The sequence below is a fragment of the Ciconia boyciana genome, chromosome 1 (genome assembly GCF_034638445.1).
Source record: "Ciconia boyciana chromosome 1, ASM3463844v1, whole genome shotgun sequence".
Taxonomy (NCBI): Eukaryota; Metazoa; Chordata; class Aves; order Ciconiiformes; family Ciconiidae; genus Ciconia; species Ciconia boyciana.
Genome location: NC_132934.1, coordinates 158,894,245 through 158,909,588, shown reverse-complemented (window position 1 = coordinate 158,909,588; position 15,344 = coordinate 158,894,245). Strand labels below are relative to the sequence as shown.

General features: G+C 35.9%; 2 protein-coding genes across 6 annotated transcripts in view; one reads left to right on the top strand and one right to left on the bottom strand.

Annotated features, from left to right (window-relative positions):
• TPP2 (tripeptidyl peptidase 2) overlaps positions 1-8,806 on the top strand; it is a 57,641-nt gene extending 48,835 nt beyond the window's left edge. For 2 of the 5 annotated variants that reach the window (XM_072849924.1, XM_072849925.1), the window contains 2 exons: positions 5,053-5,172; positions 5,819-8,806. In XM_072849924.1, coding sequence (XP_072706025.1) covers positions 5,053-5,172; positions 5,819-5,908 — 210 coding nt within the window. In that variant the 3' untranslated portion in view covers positions 5,909-8,806. The remainder of the gene's footprint in view (positions 1-5,052; positions 5,173-5,818) is intronic. The other 3 variants (XR_012040390.1, XR_012040389.1, XR_012040388.1) reach the window with 3 other exon arrangements.
• METTL21C (methyltransferase 21C, AARS1 lysine) lies at positions 7,088-15,127 on the bottom strand. Its single transcript, XM_072849926.1, is given in 6 exon segments — positions 7,088-7,482; positions 7,756-7,873; positions 9,385-9,527; positions 10,694-10,857; positions 14,164-14,201; positions 14,996-15,127. Coding segments are annotated over 6 exon segments (990 nt in total).
• Positions 15,128-15,344: the final 217 nt, after the last annotated feature.

Genomic DNA, 15,344 nt, shown 5'->3' with positions numbered 1-15,344 from the left:
TTCATTCATTTTTATTTATAATGGCTGACAAGTTTTGTAAGTGGGATTGTGCTTAAAGCTCTCTTGGCTTCCTGTTTGAATAAAACTGTCTTCTGCCCTAGAGATGGGCCAATAGAATGTTTTAAATATCCGCAGTGGCCTTTGGTCTTCCTCTTTTGCAGCTTCTTCTGTCTATTTGGAAGAAACAGTTGTGTAAATCTCTACCCCAGTGTTGCATGTAATATGCTGTTGTACGTCTGTAATATTTTGCTATTTTAAAAACAAATAGCTTAGTGCAAATAATTTTATTTTACAGACTGTTAGAGGAAAATGTGGGGTTTTGACCATTTAAGGGGAACTGTACTATTCATGTAGCTTTCTTCCTTTGAGATGGGGAGTTTAGGAATAATGTTGAGGACTTAACTTTGTAAAGTAATGTTTAAGGCTCCAAAGCAGATTCTAAGAAGCAAGTATTTTTGCTAGGGTAAGGGCAAAAGCATTATGTTCTTCAGTCCAGCTGATGTGGGCTTGGCAAAATTCACCTTGGTAGAAAACAAGAAATTATGGCTTTAACGGCCTTTCTGTGATGCTACTCTGGACTGGCTTAGACCGGACTGATGAAATGAAGTGTTGTGACTTGGCTCTATCACCTAACCTTGCATGACTCATTTGCCGTTTGGGGAATAGATGAGGTTTGGAAGGAGGAAGGGTAGAATGGAGTGGTGATGTAGGATCAGGGATAGACCTTGTGTGAATGTCCCTCAAATGAGAGTCCTCAAGAGGCAGCCAGCTTATTCTAAAGCACTATGTTGGAAAAGGAAATGTGGAGCTCTTCTGTATGTGGACGTGGCTTTGTGGCATTGGCACTTGAAAGATGGAACAATTGGGTGAGAAAGGATGGAAATAAGGTACTTAAATACTGCACTGATCATTCAAGTATATATATGGCCTTAGATAGAAACATTGCTCTAAGTGTTTTTACTTCTAAGCTTCCTAAAAGTCACAGTTCATCCAGATGTCAGTAATTAAAAGGCTACATAAATGTTTGAAAACAAAGAGAGACCATGTTTTCCTCTATGCTGTTTTTAAAGATGAATCAGGAACATCATCTCTTTTCTCTGTGTTTCTGGTCACCCTCTAGTAAACCAAGTACTATCACTTGTTTCGCCTCTCCTCTGCAGGTGTAGTGCCTGTGTTGCCACAGGGCATTCATTAGTTCCTTTGAATTGCCTGTGTTCCATTGAAGTATTGTGCTTGTCCCTATATTGTAGCAAGTATGTAGGGAAGCTGGTGCTGACTTTTGATACTAAGTGCATTATTCGCACTTTCAGCTGTTCTAGTTAGATCACTTGTCTCTAAAGGTTTATTTTAAATGAAGCATGAAAGAAAATATGTCCCTTGTGTACACAAGTGTTTCAAACTCCAGTTGAGACAGCTCTGTGCAGCAAGTATTTGTTTGATTATGCAAACACATTTGTGATAGTGCTTTAGGGTTTTTAGTAATGGAATATAAGTTGTGCAATTTTTCTTTTACCTAGAACATAGCTTTAAAATTTGTAGGCCAAAATCCACAGTTTCAAACAAAACTGCTACAGGAATGTGGTAGGATGTTGCCTGTTACTGGGAATGACTCATATGTAGAATTTCATGCCCCTCAACCTTTAAATTAGCTGTTGGGAATAAGCAAAGGTCATGTTTAAATATATGTTTAAAAACTAATAAAAGGCCCAGACCTTTCCATCTTGTCCTTTAAACATCTTAAGCCTGGATTGTTTTTCATGTTACTGTCTGCACTGTCAGATGCAGCTGTCTCTTCCAGCTGATAGTATTCAGTCACTGCAAAAACTTGTTGCTGGATACTTGATTCCCTTGATTCCCTCTTGAAAATACAAGTCAATTTTTTTGTATGAATATTGCTTTTATTTGTAATAGGCCAGGTGATAGAGCAGAGAGGAGTCAACAAACATAGCTAAGAAACCTTAGTTTATTACCATAGATTAATATGAACCTGAAAAAACTTGTTTGCTGGTAATTATAAGCATTAGAACTTCAGTGTTCTTACAAGTAGTTGAAGCGTGTTATCTCGCTTAACCTAGCGACAGATTATACCGCTTAACCTAGTATTTTAATTATTTGTAAATGTACATACATTTTTATCAACTGTTTAAAAAAAAAAAATGAAGTAACTGATTATACAAGTCTGTTTTCCTTTTCATACGTATTAGGATACTAGAAAAGTTTTATTAGGTAGTTTAGTGTTGTTGGATTTAAAAAGTGTTCTTTTTTAAAGAGTGTTTTCAGGCTTTTAAATACTTTAGCCCTGGAAATGTCTTGGGAGAGATTGTTTCAGCATTTTACTGTCCTAAATATGCACCTTTATGTAGGCAATGGCAAGTTAGGCAGCTAATTAGGAGATGGACATCCAGTCACTTTCATGGGTCTAGCTCTTAGCACACTTAGTATTACAGGCCATTAGCTTGGGGAATAAAGTATCTAACAGTGATTTCTCCCCCAGTATCATAGAAGTATGCACTGCCTTTCTTATTACCCGTTGTTTATCACTCTTTGGCCAATTTCTGGACCATATCACTTGTTCTGTAAAAGCTAGCCTTAATTATATTTATTGACATTATGAAATAATATCAAATACTTAGAATTCATTCCTATTCTTTCATCTAGCAACTGCTTTTAGATACTACAAATTGGTTTATTTGCTGCTGTTATACATTCAGATAGCTGTTTTCTCTGTTGCATCTTAATAGCACGCCAGTTTACATTTTGTTTACACATATCAAGGAATCATAATCTTCACTTCTGTGATCTTGTAAAGCTTGCAATATTTTAATTATAAGGCTTAATTTGACCAATATGTGTACGAGTTATAAAGTATTATTTCTTATCTAACATTTTTTGTTTGTAAACCTATTCTGATTTTAAAGCATCTCATGCATTATTCTTAACTTCTGTAGTGCTAATGAACTTTTAGTAGTTTTACTTAACTTGTATATCGTTGATTGGGGTTTTTTTCCAACTGCTAAGACTCTTTTATCGAGAGCTCTTGGAGCATTGTTTTCAACCTTTTGATCCAGCAGAGAACTTTTTTCTCATTTAGAAATACCCAAACTTTTATTTGGCCAGAGCAAGGGTGTTTCGTAAAATGCTTTGTTTTCTTGCCACAAAAACTCTAGGAAGCCCTGTTACGAAAGAAATGCTGTCAAGTGGCTTTCCTCCTGCCTTTATCACTGATGTTCAATAGCCATTCAAAACTTACAGGGTCAGGTAAGAGCTTTCTTAATAGAGCAGTGACATTATTTCTGGTTAGCCTCCGATATGTTATATTTGCTGAAAGCTCCAATGCATTTTTCATTTGATTTTTTTTTCGTTTGGTTTGGTTTTCTGGTTCTATCATCTTATACAGAAGGAGTTTTTTTTTTTTAAGTTTAGTTTAACCAACTAAATCTGCTAATGGATCCACTGAGCAGTTATTCAGAAGTGTTTGCTAATGTGTTTTGCTTTAGGAAAATATCCAAAATAATTGGATTGAGAATGCAGCATGCAAAGTATTTTTCCAATAGCAATATTTGGAAAATCTATATGTGAATGGTGCTGTATGCTCATTGTTGCGTATATGTGTGTGTTTTAAGCTACAACAGCTTAAGTGAATACTTCAACATAACAAAATACGTACTTGAAGACAGAAGAAGAAAGAGCAACTCTGAGTCCTTGGCATATACTTTAGAGCTTCAAAATTACACCTTTACTTGCTTGATAATTAAGCTTGTTATTTCTTTTTTTTTATCTCAACCTTTTAAGTATTGATCCTGCAAAGACTTGTGCGTGTGATTAACATTCAATGGAAGTGTTCAGGCAGCTAAAATTAGGCAGGTTCTTCAGTCCTTGCAGGATTCAGATCTCTGATTCCTTAATGTTTATATTCTTAAGATTTTTTTTGTTTGACTGTAATGCAAAATACTTATTTCTGAGCATCCTTGAAGTGTTTTTGTTAGCTTTTCTTAATAGGATATTTGAAGTGGACACTGGGAAAACGTCACTTTTGTTGGAGGAGTCAGAGAACAGGAAAAAGATTAAATGAGTGAGGGGAAATGAATAGCAAACTCTAATACAAGATTTCATAAACTTTGCCAACAACAGAAACGCCAACATATTCACCAACTTTGCTATGTCACTCTTCAGTAAAAAATTTTTAAAAAGCTATTTACTACAAGTGTTCCAAAGGGAATATATGAAACAGTGTCTTGATTGCACTGATTCTTAGTGTTGTAACTGGTGAAATAGTATGAACTGTCTTGCGACACCCTGAATGCTGTCAGTGTTTGGGTGTTAAGAATCTGATTTATTTTACACTAGCTCTTAAGTACACACATTCATTTGTGCTTGTTAGTTATAGCATTGACAAGTATTGTAAGCTGTCTCTTTAGAATTAGTATTATCAAGAGGAAGCTTTTTGTTATAATCTCTTCTTAATAAATTACCAGTAGTGAGGAGTTGACCCAAAACCTGAGGCTTGTCTTCATGCTTACCTGTCTTCATTGCTTGTTTATAATTACGTGCATTTCTCTGTATATATGTGTGTGTATATATATCATTCACTGTGTATGTTCATACTTGTTTCTGCAGTAAGTTTGTGACTTCCTAGGAATCAAAACTCTCAGTTGGGTCTTTGTTTCTGTGGGTCAAAGATACACCTGCCTGGTTCTTGATTTTTTTTATTTATTTTTTGTTATATACCATACAGTTGCCTCTAGAGAATGAAAATCCAAAGAAGCTAGAAATGTGATGAATAAAAAATTAGAATAGTGACATCTGTGTTACATAAGATGTTTTGAAGTCAAATATGTTCATGAAATAAGAAATAGTCTCTAGGAAGTTCATGTTTATAACTACTACTGTGAATCATCTGTTTTACTGTGAAGAAAAATGCAAGCTATCTTGTGTAAATGTTTTACTTGGTTAAATCACTTCTGCTACCTGAACAGAATCTGCTATTACTTGTTAAGCCTCTTAAGATTAAAATATTAAAATATCTAATTTGTTTTTGGTTTTGCATTGTAGGTTTTGACTTTTGCCTATAAGCACGCATTGGTACATAAAATGTATGGGAGAGGTCTCAAGTTTGCCACAAAACTTGCAGAAGAGAAGCCAACAAAGGACAACTTGAAAAACTGCATTCAGGTAAGGTGTATTTGGTAAAGTAATGGTCTGTGTTCATGCTGAGTAAGCTTTTAAAAGTAAGATTTGTCTTTTTGAATTTTTCATACTTTTTACATTGTAGAACTCACTAAACTTAACATTTTAACTTTTTCCAGGCTTTTGTGGATTGGCCTCCATTTTTAATAGTGATTTCTTCTTTCTTTTTTAGAATAGCTAGTTTGTGAGTTACTGTCACTTTTTAGCAGATTTACTTTCTGGAACGAACTTTGGGGCATAAAGAAAATAGAGACAACTTAGCCAAAGATCTTCTGCATATTTAAAATCTCATTATGTTGCTGTTTAACCACTGTTATTTTTACTATCACAGTTATTGCTAGTAGTTATTGCTAGGTGGAGAATTAATGTGAATTACTGTAACTCCTAGGACAAAATTTTTGTGCATTGAGTTGAAAGATGGTAGATCATATAGAATGGTTTTCTTTTTTCCCCTTTCAGGACTAAATAATACAAAAATGACCAGTTTTCCAACCTGTTATCTTTCTGATAATAGACGTCTTTAACAAGATGTTAATATCAATGCAGTGTTTGTTGGAAGGATTTAGATTTTTAAAAGAATAAGACCCTAGAGCTTCTCATTTTTTTTTTAATGTTTGCTTTTTTCCTTCAGCTAATGAAGTTGCTTGGATGGACTCATTGTGCAACTTTCACTGAAAATTGGCTTCCTGTCATGTATCCACCTGATTATTGTGTATTCTAGAAAACCAAAATTGTGAACTTAAAGTGATTTTATATGGGACAGGATATGAAAAGATAAGTTTGACTTTTTATTGGAACGCATGTTTTCATTACTGAATGCTGATTATTAAATTGTGTGTATTTATCAGTAAAGGCACCTGGGTACAGCTTAATACCTGTTAACCTAACTCCTGTCATCAGGGAGTTTCCTTATTGTGCATCCCATTGCTGGCAATGGATGTGCCAGAACTGCCAACACCAAGGATTTGGAATTAGGCTGGAAAGGCTTACTGCATGCATGTTAGGTTCTTAACTGTTACTTTTAACTGCAAACCTGTAAAAGCTCTGTATTTTTTACAGTAAACTGAATTTTAACATGTTTGATCTTAATTTCAATTGTATGAAGGCCTTAAAGCTACTTCAAGAGTAGCTAAAATCTTATTTATTAGACTAAAGTAATGGGACATCATTACCTGTATTGTTTGCAAGAGTTTACATTTAATTTTTTTTAAGAAAAATTCAACCTCTCAAACTGTTACAGTGTGTAACTCAGAATTGCTGATGCATAGGTGCTCTTGTAAATCTTCATTTTGGAGTGATTTCAGGCAAACTCAAAAATCCATGTGAAATTGAGTATCAGGACAGGCTGATACATGTATAAAAGTGCCAGACAGTTAAATCTTGATCAGGTATTGTAAAGCTATACATATATGTTTAATAATGTTAAAAATGTAAAACACAGCAGAATAAATGTGCAAAGTTGAAGATCAAAAAACACCATGTGCACTCTGATACTTTAAAAGATTATTTTATAATTAATAAAAACAAATAATGAAGCTGAAAATTGTATTGCTTTCTGAGAGAGTATATAAATGAAACTTGCTGAAAGAAAACACCTTACAAACACAAGTTCAGTGCAGCCCAGAAGATCAATGCTTTCTGTTAAAGCCTTTTTACTATTACTACTAACATTGTTCCTTCAGTGGAGTGAAATTGGTCTGTTTGAACAGGTCATGTGTATCAACCAGAGACAAACTGCTATATCATTTGTCTTGCCAGTTTTTTTATAATTTGTAATGCGAACCTCAGATACAACTGCACCTTTACAAACATGAATGTACAGAAGGTGCACCGTAATGGTGCAAGACATTTCAAACTGTAAGGTGCTGCCATTAAATCAAAATTAGTAATAGCTTTCTCTTTAATTCTCTCTTACTGTGGCTTTAAGCAGCTTGACATTCGATTCTGGAAATTCTGCTAGAATGGTTGTGTTAAATATATTGCAAAGTTTTTCCAAAAATTCATAGTCTGTACTGAATCTGAATTTATTTGCCCATAGTAATACTGTTCCTGGCTTACAAAAATACACCATTGTTGCTAGCAGGGGGTCCAGAGCTGCATGATAGTATACAACATCAGTTGCCAGTATGAAATCATAGTGGTAAGTTGATGCAGGGAAGTCTTCATTGAGGCCTTCTCCCCATACCAGTTTTCTCACTTCAGGTTTGTGCATATTCTTGTTCTGTGTATTTCTTGAAATATTATATGAGAGATTTTCAAGAACTTCAGGCAAATCAGTAGCTGTAACATAAGCTCCTAAAGAAAACATGAATTTGTTTCAATTGATAGGTATGTAGTTAAACATATATATAAATTAAAAACTTTATCTACATAACTTCTGCAGCTTCCCCCTCATCAATAACTAAGGTAGTTACTTTATTAACAAAACAGTATTTTACAATAATTTTCATTTTAAAAGCAGTGACAAACAAAGTTTACTTCAACTGTTGCTTCATTGCCTTAAAGTGACAGTGGCAGATCTAGAGCATATTTCACAAGAAATCCAAAAGGCAATATGAATTTACTAACCTAAGATACAGGCCACAATGGAAACCAAGCCTGTTCCAGCACCAATTTCCAAAACTTTTTTGTCTTTGAGGTTGAATTGTTCTTGATTTGATTCCAGATACTGAGATAAAGCCAGTGCCTAAAACAGTTAACACATATCCATAAGAGGGTAACAGGTAAGTTGCATAAAAATTCATTAGATAGTTTTTATACAGGGGGTTTTTTTTATACAGTGACAAACACTGAAGACTGTAACATAAAAATGTAATATGGAAAGAATTATCATGTGTCCTGTTTTTTATATATATAAAAATTTTAAACAGCTTATTTTTAGTTTTAGGTTTATAGGATATGGATTTGCTACACACTTCTATACACTGTGAGTCCTCTGACAGCTCAAGATAGGCAGTGTTTACATGTGAACCATACAGTCAGAACAGCAAACAAGAGGTTTAACAGTATGTAAAAAGTAATGTTCTGGTTTATTATCACTATCATAAAGTAGATTCTGGCTTCAGCAGAGATTTTTTTTGAAAACTGATTTTTTGTTTGTTTTTTAATATTTTTTTTGCAAAGGAAATACTAAAAATGTATCTACCAACTCAACGCTTGTCTATTGATAATAGTATAAACTTTAAAAAGAAAACCAAAAACAACTGAGAAGTATTGTTTATCAGACCTTTGTAAAGATCTTATCAACAGGACATAAATCAGCTGTTTATAAACAACATAAACTGATGCCAAAGAAACTAACTTGCCCCTTTTGCTTCTCTTCTTTAGAGTTGTGTTACTGTTTTAACTCTTGTGCTTTTCATAATGCAACACTGACTACCTGCTCTGGGAAAGCTGACAGCTAATGAATCACCAGTCCAATTTGTGCAACCTCTCAATTTTCTTGGAAAGTTTTACCATCTGCATTCTGACACCTGATTAACGTGAGAACTGATGATCTGACATCTCAAAATAAGATACTGTCTCACCCACCCATATGCTTTCTTTTTGTCTATTGTTTTGAAATTGTCTGCCATTTTCTGTGAGCTTTTTCAATAAATGTGGATCTGAAAAATTTTGAAATCCTAATTTCCATGTATTTATCAGTTGACCCTCTCTTCCCTCAAAAGCAATTTTCTCAGTCCACATAATTCTGTTTTTAAGAGCAGGAGAAGCAAAGACTGAAGAACAACTGTTTGCAACTATGGTTTTTCATACTGCAATGGAACTGTTCCAGCCTATTCTTTAAAAGAAGCATATTTAATTGTTTTAAACTCCTTTATTCTCTCACAATTTTCTTTTTCCGCCTTCTTTTGTACTCCTTTTTGTACTGCTGATTGTTTGCTTCCCAACAGTGACTGATTGGAAACATGGAAGAAGCTGAACACTTCTTCCTGAGTTTGCTTTCTTAATTTTTTTCAATATCTTCAATATGCATCCAATTTACAAATACTTAGGTGCTGCAGTTCTTTTGGTGTGAACTGGCAAATTGGCATAAGGCAGAGCTTTCTGCTGAAGTACTTCACAATTTTGTTCTGCATAGGGAAACCTCCACTGTCTGAAGTGTCATCTAAGAAAGCTTCCTTAATATTTGTGTGGCACTGTCATGGTTTACTCTTCTGTCATGTCAGCTTTCTGGGTGCCATATCACATACTTACCCCCGGCCACACCACGGCTCCAAAGTGTTCTATGGACTCCTGAATGACGATCTGGTGGCCAACATATGTGTAGTGCTCTTTATCAAAGTAGTGGGAAACTCTAGGAACCCAGTTCTGTAGTATTTTAAGAGTTACTGGTGAATCTGTGAGAGAAGAGACACGATTTGTATTTTTACATGCAGGTGTTTATATGCAACTTGTTAAAGGGTAAGAAGTATTTTGTGAAGATAGTACGTAGGCACATGGACTAGGAAAGCTGTCAGGCCATTGGCCTCCAGAACGGTTGCTGTCTAGATGTGGATGGTCTGGCTGGCCAGGGAGTGAAAGGAGCAGTGGTCGTTTCCTGCCATTCCGAGTGTTTGCATGGGCAATTTACAGATAGAAATGAGCCTTTTAGAAAAATCTACTAATTCAAATATATAACTCTGCTAATAACAGCTAGAAGACTTTCAGGACCAAGTTAGCTTGTATTTTGGGGTATGCTGTACTCCATACTATGCCAGAGTATGCCACGTAGGGACGTGTGCTGTAGATTTCATTTGTGGGGCCAACAGATCTAGAACATTAAGCTTCTTTTTACAAAAAAGGGATTTAGGATTTACATCTTACATTGAAGAAAACCTAGCTTTTTTTAGTGGTTATTTTTTAACATTCTTCTACAGAAGCAGGGTTGCAAGATACTCTTTATGTTGACATATATGGTGCTGTTCAGCAAGTGTCAGTACTACAGTTGTGCTAGCATGTCTCATCATAGCAAGCAGGCTTGTAGGTGAGATTTTTCAGGAGAGCTCTGCTGAACTGCTCCATCTGATCTCACTGAAAACAAGGACGCTGTTCTGAATGGCTGTACTGCTGTTGGAAGCCTGTTAGCAGGATGTGCGTAGGTGATACAAAATTAACTGCAAAGAAAAATTTTGCTCTGGCTTGCATGGATTTTGATGCCTGTCTGGAGTCCTTGGTAGGTGTTTGAGCAGTTTAGCCTGTTGAAATTTGGAATACCACAGCTTCAACAGTGCCAGCCCAATTAATGCATATTATAATCATATCTCTGATTGTAATTGAGAAATAACTCTTAGATGTCTAAATAAAATCCAGAGACATTCTTAAACATACATCTTAATTATGGACATAGTCCTTTTTGTAGATTGGGACTGATAACAAATACAAACATAAGGGGAAATGGTGGGGAAAAAAATAGAGATCAAAAGGAAAAGTGACACTGTGATATCTACTATTTGAAGACTGAGAAAAGCAAAAGTATGAAATGCTAGCATGCCATGGTAATTGCAGTATTTAAACTGGATTAAACCTGAGTCAGATTCTGCTGTTGATGATGCACACTTGGAGCTGCAAGTGCAGTTTTCAGAGTCGTACTGCTCTTCAGCTGTTTCTTCTTCCTCAGTTTGGCAGTCCATTACTCCTTGAATTTTGTTGGGGAACAGTGGCTGCTGTGCAGAGATCATGGCAAAAGAGCTGAAATGGAAAGGGGAAAATACTGTTGTAAAAGCTTGGGGGCACTCTGTATGAAATATGATTGGGAGAAGACAGTGAGTAGTTTGGTTGGGTTTTGGTTTTGGAGGTTTTTCAATGACAGGTTGAAGGGATAGGAAGTCACGATGAGAGGTGACATCCCTACTCCACTGGAAGTTGCTGCAAGCACTTTCTGGTAATGCAGTAATACTATCAGTTTTTATTTTATCATGTTTATCATATTTATTATCACGTTTATTTTATTTTATCATTCATGCAAAATCTTAGCATTATGTCGCTAAATGGATGCCACTCATCAGTATGAAAAGTAAGCTACCTGCATGGTACTCCTATCAGTTGAAGCAACAGCTGAGAAACATAAACTGCCTTTTAATGTCTATGACTTCTTATCTGTGTAATTTACCATTTCCCAAAGAACTTGGGACTAGGGATTCCTGCGATAAAACTGGTTAATTTGCTGCAGCCAGTACTCTTGATTTTGTCTCCTCATATACAGTTGCCTTCTCTTCTCTGCCTTTTCCTGTAGAACAGCTAATTGAATTACCCTGAAATGTAGTGAACTGCAGAGTATGCAGATTGCGGTCAGGAAATAATTGCAGTGAGAAGTTTGGATCGGTAACCTCTTTTGGAGAACTCTGTGTGTGTTACAAATGACTCCATCTTCAGTGTCCAGGGCAACACCTGACACAAGAAGGAACCGCTTGATACCAGCTGATGAGCAGTAAAAGCAGAAGTAGGACTGGATCTAAATTTGCCTGGGGAGAAATATGCCAGTTAAACTTTTTGCTTAACTAGAGTTTTCTTCAGTGATAGCACCTGTGTGTGTGTATATATATATATATACACACACATATATCTGTATAAAGAGAAAAAAAAATGGTTGTTCATTTGCTTTGGCCAGAGGCTGTACAAGTTCACCCTTCCCACGGATCATGATGGCTGGAGTGTGCTATGTTTTTATCCATGATTGGCCTTAGTCTGTTCATTTTTGAGAGTGCATATATGTTTGCTCTCTCCGGCCACATGCACTGCAGGCAAAGTCTTGTATAATTTGGGTTGCATCATACTGCAGGCAGCTGTTCTAGATATCCTGGCCAGAAGGGGGAGAGGTTTGGTAGCGGCCGGGAGGTTCAGCAATGCCTGCAGGTAGTTTTTTGAGGAGGAGAGTGACTGCTGACTTGTGTGGGTGGTTTATTTGCACACATGATATTGACACCATTGCAGTTTTACTGATACCTGATATATTCCTCATTGCTACTCTGTTTATTCACAAGGACAAGATTTGTGTTCTAACTCCTCTAGCACTGTGTTTGTTCAGTTGTGGCAGTGATTTTGTACTGTTTCAGAAAAGAGTGCTTTAAAGTAAATTGATTTCTGCAGATTTTTTTAATTTTTATTTTTATTTTACTCAGAGGGTCTCTATCTGGCTAGTAACAAGTTCTGGCTATGCACTTTTTGTGTATAATTTGAGATACGATGATAGTAGGTAAGAGACTAAAGATCATGCTGCAGTTACAGCATTCCCTGACATATGAGTGAATGCATCCATGTTCACATTTCACATGTGAAAGTGTGCCTCCTTACAACAGCAATGGTTTCTATGTAATCTCATGTAAACAAAAGTATACTTCCAGTTTTCAGCAATGCCTCTTTTTTATATCTTGAGCTAGAATAAAATCTGGTCATGTTTTAATGTTTTAAGAAATCTCTGGGAAAATATATTAAGACTTGTGTAATGAAAAAATCAGAATGTCAGACCTAGTGATGACTACAGCCAGAAAACGCTTACTTGAAGACCCAGTCTTCTGAACATTTCGTGTTTAAACATGCAAAGCACTACATTTTCAAAGTTTGATTTTGTGTTGGTGAGTTTTGGGGTTTTCTGGTGGTTGTTTGTTGTTTGTTTTTTTTTTATTTGGTAAGGCGGCTGTAGCATGAAATCTGTACTATTTAAGTGAAAGGCCAAGCCTGAAATTTCAAAGCAGGGGGAAACCTCACGTTGTCCAGTACCTTTATATGTAAAAACCAGAAAAGCTTGTTTAATGAGTAAACTGTTTAACTTCTCAGTTTGGGTAGAAAGTGATCTTTCTGTATTTTTTTTCTTTGCTTGATAAGTTCTTACTGCAACAGGTTAAAATTTCAGTTGGCTATGCATAGCAGTGCATACCACAAAATAGCCTGGAAACAAGCTTAGCAGATATATATTTGTTGATCCACTGTTAAGTACTTGCAGTAAATACAGTTGCATCTCTGATCATGATGTGTATATATATACACACACACCCTATTATCACTCATTCAGTACAAACTGAATTCTAAATTAAATTAGACATGTTATATTAAATTTTCAAAATAAAAATTGCTCTGCTTTCTTGTGCTTTGAGCTCCTCTGAAAGAGGAGTCTGCTTAAATATTTACATAGATGCTTTGTTGTTTTTATGAAATCCCTTCTTAAAATGATCAGGAGGTCTAAAAGATGCCTAGTGGTTACACTGGTACTGTGGTGAGACTGGTGTGGTCCTTAAGTTCATCAGTTGCCCAAGTTCTTAGATGGTAAACTGGGGATAAAGATTATGCACTTTGTATTTGTATGTCACATAACACACTGGGCTCTGGTTTATGGCTGGGGCTTCTAGATGCTATAATAATATCTTTTCATAGGTGTAGTTTTTGCAAAATAGAAAGGTGTTTTGGTTTTTGGTTTGTGTTTTGGGTTTTTTTTAAATATATATAGCCTACTGCCATAACTATTAATTATATATTTCATAAACTGGAGTAAAAAGTAAGGCTTTTTTTAGCTGCAAACTACAGGACAGATTTAGTCTTACAATTTCAAGAATTCAAGTATATTAGCATCTTGACCTTAATGATGCACAGCTTTATTTTATCATTTTAAATGACAAACTGTACCTGAAGACTACAGACACAGGTTAGTATCGAGTAAGCTATTTCCAAATAGGTGGTGTTTGCATTATTACATACCCTATGTGTAATATGGTCAAGTTGCTGCTGTGCTTCTAGAATTGTAAAATACTGACATTTCTTACTATTTTGACATTTTTCTGATCCATACGTCACTGAAAATGGTATATCTCTAAAAGCATTTTAATTTAATATAATAATATTGGAACCAAAAACTGTTCTCTTAGAAAATGTTGCCTCTTTCTGAATGTTAGCAGCTGATTGCTTTGCAAAATGATCCTGAAGGGAAATCATCATTAAATTCTGTGCTTTCCAAAGTTTTTAAACCTATATTGACTTCATTAATAGTCTTAAACTGTTGTGAACAAAACAACTTTCAAAATCACATTTGATTTCTTCAGAACCTAAGGAAGAAAGAATAATTCACAAAATTATATCTATTTGACAATGCCACATAAAATTAACAAGGTAATTAAACACTGAAGGGTAAATTGTAGGATGATGATAAACCTTAAGGTAACAGTTTATCCCCGATAAGAATAAACTTTGTGCCTCTTAACTTCCAAAATCCATTGCTTGGAAAGAGCTTTTCAAATCTAGCTACGTGGCCCAAAATAAAAAAAAAGTAGGTTAGTGAGCAGTACTGTGTCACTGGGTCTTCAGCTGTAAACACAACTCTGCTGAAATGTGTTTCTGTCACCTCTGCACGAAGTTACACAGCATAGTCTGTTTTAGTCTGAATTATTTGGGCAAAAGCCAATTCCATTTGCTCACATGGCAAATGCAATTGCAGGGTGTTCTTTGCGAGACAGGGCTTAGCCGTACGCTCATACCATACACAAACACCTGTGTTTTGTAGAGCTCATGCCATTTTCTCATGTTCTCACGCGCTAAATAAAAAAAAGTAATATAAAAAGATGAATATAAATGCTAGGAAATAAAGGAAATGCCAGTGCTAGGAACATCACTATAGTAAACCTATAAGATACTTAAGTCCACAAGGTAATTGCATCCAAATACTGAAAACCAGCAGCGATAGTCACTCCTCGCGAAATAGTAGGGGTTAGGTAAGCCGGATTTCGATGGCTAACACAGCTGACCTGAAATGTAAGAATTCAGACAAACGTATTTCCTTGGTTAGTTAGCAGAGAACACAAAGGCATGTCAGACGAGGTTAGCTGGACAGCTGCGTGGGTACCTGCTGTGACAGAGGGCGCTGGAAGTTCCCCGTGGGCGGATGCACGCTCCAGAGGTTTTTATACAGGCATGCACCTGGAAGGAATAACTCTCTGCTCCGACCAGTCGGATTGCAGGCTATTTAGAGTAACATTACCAGGCAGTGCTCAAAGAACTTACTGTGTTACACTAAACTCTTCCACATTTGCAGTACAAAATGAGAACGCTCCTAGGCTTTGAGGTCCCAAGCATACCAACCTTCAGAAATAAAATCTTGTCTTCCTCCAACCTCTCGTTCTGTTTTTGCAGATTGAGTGTTCCCTGCGTTCACCTTGTGGTCTGCAGCGCTGACCCAAGCAAGCAACTTAGCG